This window comes from Microtus ochrogaster, linkage group LG4 (assembly GCF_000317375.1).
Source record: "Microtus ochrogaster isolate Prairie Vole_2 linkage group LG4, MicOch1.0, whole genome shotgun sequence".
Taxonomy (NCBI): domain Eukaryota; kingdom Metazoa; phylum Chordata; class Mammalia; order Rodentia; family Cricetidae; genus Microtus; species Microtus ochrogaster.
Genome location: NC_022030.1, coordinates 21,100,458 through 21,104,921, shown reverse-complemented (window position 1 = coordinate 21,104,921; position 4,464 = coordinate 21,100,458). Strand labels below are relative to the sequence as shown.

General features: G+C 47.2%; 1 protein-coding gene across 1 annotated transcript in view; it reads left to right on the top strand.

The window, feature by feature from the left end:
* The first annotated feature begins 3,045 nt into the window (after positions 1 to 3,045).
* Positions 3,046 to 4,464, top strand: part of B9d2 (B9 domain containing 2) — a 6,151-nt gene continuing 4,732 nt past the window's right edge. Inside the window, exons 1-2 of the mRNA XM_005361178.1 lie at positions 3,046 to 3,241; positions 3,635 to 3,726. Of these exons, the coding sequence (XP_005361235.1) occupies positions 3,639 to 3,726 (88 nt within the window). The 5' untranslated portion in view covers positions 3,046 to 3,241; positions 3,635 to 3,638. The remainder of the gene's footprint in view (positions 3,242 to 3,634; positions 3,727 to 4,464) is intronic.

The window sequence follows — 4,464 nt, the reverse complement described above, 5'->3', positions numbered from 1 at the left end:
CCCTCACTGGGGGATTCTAGGCAGGGGCTCTACCACTGAGCTACACCCCAACCCCTCACTGGGGGATTCTAGGCAGGGGCTCTACCACTGAACCAGACCCCAGCCCCTCACTGGGGGATTCTAGGCAGGGGCTCTACCACTGAACCACACCCCAACCCCTCACTGTGTATTATGGTCCTTAACATGATGTGCAAAAAAAAAAAAATGCAAGCCAGGCGGTGGTGGCGCATGCCTTTAATCCCAGCACTTGCGAGGCAGAGGCAGGCGGATCTCTGTGAGTTCTAGACCAGCCTGGTCTACAGAGTGAGTTTCAGGATAGCCAGGGCTATATAGACAGACCCTGTCTCAATACATACATTTGAACATAAACATACATATACAAAAATATGTGTATGTATATATATACATATATGTGTATATATATGTATGTATGTATATATATATATATATATATATATATATATATTTTTTTTTTTTTTAAGTTTTTTGAGACAGGGTTTCTCTGTAGCTTTGGAGCCTGTCCTGGCACTAGCTCTTGTAGACCAGGCTGGCCTCGAACTCACAGAGATCTGCCTGCCTCTGCCTTCCGAGTGCTGGGATTAAAGGCGTGCGCCACCATCGCCCGGCATTTTTATTTTATTTTAAGTTTATTGAGAGAGGGTTTCTCTGTAGCTTTGGAGCCTGTCCTGGCACTAGCTCTTGTAGACCAGGCTGGCCTCGAACTCACAGAGATCTGCCTGCCTCTGCCTTCTGAGTTCTGGGATTAAAGGCGTGAGCCACCACCACCCGGCTATATTTTTATTTTATGTGTATGTGTCTGAGTGTAAGTTACAAAGGCCAGGACAGGGTGCTGTGCCAGTTCTCCTGGATCTGAATTACAGGTATAAGTCACTGGACATGGGTGCTGGGAACTGAACTCAGGTCGTCTGGAAGAGCAGCAAGGACTCTTAACTGAGCCCTCTTTCAGTTTACTTCCTGGTTCCTATGCATCTTTGTCCTGCATAGAATGTTTCCATTCTGAGGAAACAGTTATACAACTATCCACAGTCCCCAGGACCACCACACCTTGTTTTTGTTTTTTTTTTTCATATCAGGTGTATTCAAGTTTGTGAAATTCATCAAGATGTTCATCTATTACTTGTATGCTTTTCTGCACAGAACGTTTAGAAAACGTTCCTTTTGAAAAGGGTAATTAAAATTTATTTTCAAGATGAGTCCCAGAGTGAAAAAAAAGCAAGGTGTGAAACCATGTTGCAGTTGCCATGGAAAACAACATGACTGTTTCTCTAAAATGCTAAAACAGGATTTATAGTTCCGAAATCCCGCTTCCAGGGAAACGGCCAGAAAGGAAGGGTCCCAAAGGAAGGTTCCAAAGAGGCTGCATGTCCAAAGCAGAAGCCAAAAGACTGGGCCACATCAATGTTATCCATCTGAATAAAATGCGGCGTCTAGTCACCATGATACCCTGTGGCATTCTGAAGGAGGGAAATTCTGACACTAGCTTTACAATATGGGTAACACTATGTGACAGTATTACTGAATGAATGAAATAAGTCAACACAAGAAATACTATACGGCTAGACTGGAGAGATGGCTCAGTTGCTAAGAGCACATACAGACAGTTCTTGCATAGGACTCAAGTTCAGTTCTCAGCACCCATATTGGGTGCTCACTACTGCCTGTAACTCCATCGCCAGGAAACCAGATGCCCTCTGCCAGCCTTGGCAGGCACCTTTAATTAAAAATAAAAAGCAAGCAAGCAAACAAACAAAAAAGGTGGTATTAGTATTGGCAGCACATACACTGAAAACTGGAAAGGAAAAACCGTGCATAGCTTCTGAGGGACAGACAGACTTGGAAGCTGTTGGTTTCTGGAACTTCTGGCCTCTACATATGCAACATACACCTGAACATACACAAACACACACACAAAGTTGTTCTTGTCTAGTGGTTTTTGTTTTTGTTTTTTCCTTTTTAAAGAGGATTTGGACTGGAACTCACTTGATAGCCCAGACTGGCTTTGAACTTGCAGCAATCTTCCTGTCTCAGTCTCTCAAGTGCCATCATTCTCATCATAAAATGTTTTCAATTTTAAACTTTGTATCCTAGTGAAAAAAGAAAAGAAAAAAACTGACGGAGCTTTTTTTGCAAAGGGGTTTCTTCCTTTCTTTTTGTAGGATTTATTTTTATTATTTGTGTATGCCACATATGTGGTGGTCCTCAGAGAAGCCAGAAGAGGGCCGCCGTCTCCCTGGAGTTTGAGTTATAGAATACCAGGACCCGAATTCCTCAGCAAGCACTCTTCGAACCATCTCTCCTGTCCCGTCTTCCTCATTCACCCTTACCCCACCCTCTTAGTTCAAAACCTGCTGTTAAAAATGAACTTAGCAGTAGCTCTGGAAAAGAAGTTGAACTTAGTTCTTGAGAATACTGGGGGTGCCCTGAAAACGGAAGAGAAAACTTACTTCTCAATTTCTCTAGTATCAGAACATGGAGATTCTTTTATTGCCTCCAGTAATAACACACAGAGAGGCCCACGTTGGGAGTCCTAAATTTAGGTGCCCATTAGGTGCTGGCTGGCTCCATTCTGACTTATGGTCCTGAACAGGAAAAGTCTTTTATTGTTGTTGTTTTTGTTTTTTTGAGACAGGGTCTCTCTGTGTGACCGTCCTGGCTGTCCTGGAACTCTCTTTATAGACCGGGCTGGCCTCCAACTCACAGAAATCTACCAGCCTCTGCTTCCAGAGTGCTGGGATTAAAGGCTTGCGACCCCTCCGCTTTTTTTTTTTTTTTTTTTAAAGAAAGCAAACAGCTTATTATACGACGAAGATATGGGGAGGAAACAGTTGGCGCTTAAACTTCCTCAACTGCTATCTAGAAGAAGTTGCCTAGCCACAACCGCAACTGGTCGCGGGAGCGAGCGAGACCTACGCAGTTTTCCCAAAACGAACAGAGAAAAGGTGTCCATCACAACTACGCCCGCCCCCAGAGGGCAGCTATAGCGCCAATCATCAAACGCAGGGCGGGCACAAAAGGGAGGAGCCTGCTGTTACCCCAGCAACAGCGGGGCACCCGCGGAGAGCGCAGCTGCGGAGGTATCCACCACAGATTATCCTCCTCCCGGAAGGGCCCGGGCGAGGCGCGAGACTAGCCTCGACGGCGCCCGCAAAGAGAAGGAGAACAGACCTGTGAACTACCATCCCCGTGGTAGCTTTTGCTCCTAACGGTCAAGTACGCGGAGGTAGGAATAACGCTTGCGCCGCGCCTAGGGGTGGGACTAAAGTAACGCTGCACCCAAGACGCATGCGCCTTTTGAAGCTGGGCTCCTCTGCCGCGAAGAGGCGGGGCCTTGCGCGTGTGGGAGGGGCCATACATGTGGGGGCGGAGCTTCCTAGGGTCTGAGACTTGGTTTATTTGTGTAGACTCCCCGCACCTCTGAGTGTCTTCCCGTTTTTCTTGGGCTTTTCAGGGGAGGTGGCTTGTGCCGGTGGTGAAGACCGACCGCATTGTCAGTGGGTTGATGGAATTAGCTTAGAGTCACAGTACCGCCCTTTCCTTCAGTTTTTCCAGCTGTCCAATGTAAATAATAATACACTTAGCTCACAGGGTTGTGACTGAATTTTTCCCCTCCTAGAACCATGGCTGAAGTGCACGTGATCGGACAGATCATAGGGGCCACCGGTTTTTCTGAAAACAGCCTCTTCTGCAAGTGGGGCATCCACACAGGTACCTTCCCAGGCTTGGTTCATCTCCTAACCAATACCCGGTACCCTCCCGCAGCCTAAGTCTCTGACTTCTTTCCTCTACCCTCCAGTGAACTCCTGACTCAGACCATACTGTCTGCTTTTTTTTTTTTTTTTTATCCTTTTCTCTCGGGTTATACCACCCTCTGAAAGCCCAATGATTGGGGGCTGTGAGATAAAACACACGCACTCACTTCCAGTCCTCAGGCCAGTAGACAGGCTGGGTGTGATGATGCACATCTGTAATTCCAGTACCCAGGAAGCCTTACATTGCAAGTAATGGGGCCAGCCTGGGCTATGTGACAAGAGACCCTGCCTCGAAGAACAGAGCACAGAATAATTATGAGATCACTGTAAATGCTAGGAAGTAAAGAACCAGAGTGATGTAATAGGGGCTGATTTGGGATAGTGGGGTCAGGGATCAGAGAAACAGCATTTAAATTGGGCCCAGGATAAAGAAGGCCAGGAATAGGGCCATCCAGTAGCAGGCCTTTCCAGGCAGAACAACCCCTGCCAAGGCCCTGAGGCAAGGGAGCAGGAATGGGACCAGTGAGGCTAGAGGGTGGCGAGGGAGAGGAAGGTGCGTTCAGTGAGATGACGGGAGCCATGGCATACCTGGGACTTCATGGTGATGCTGAGGGATCTGATAGCTGAGGTGGGGTGGATGACTTCGTTGGTGATGCTGAGGGATCTGATAGCTGAGGTGGGGTGGATGACTTCG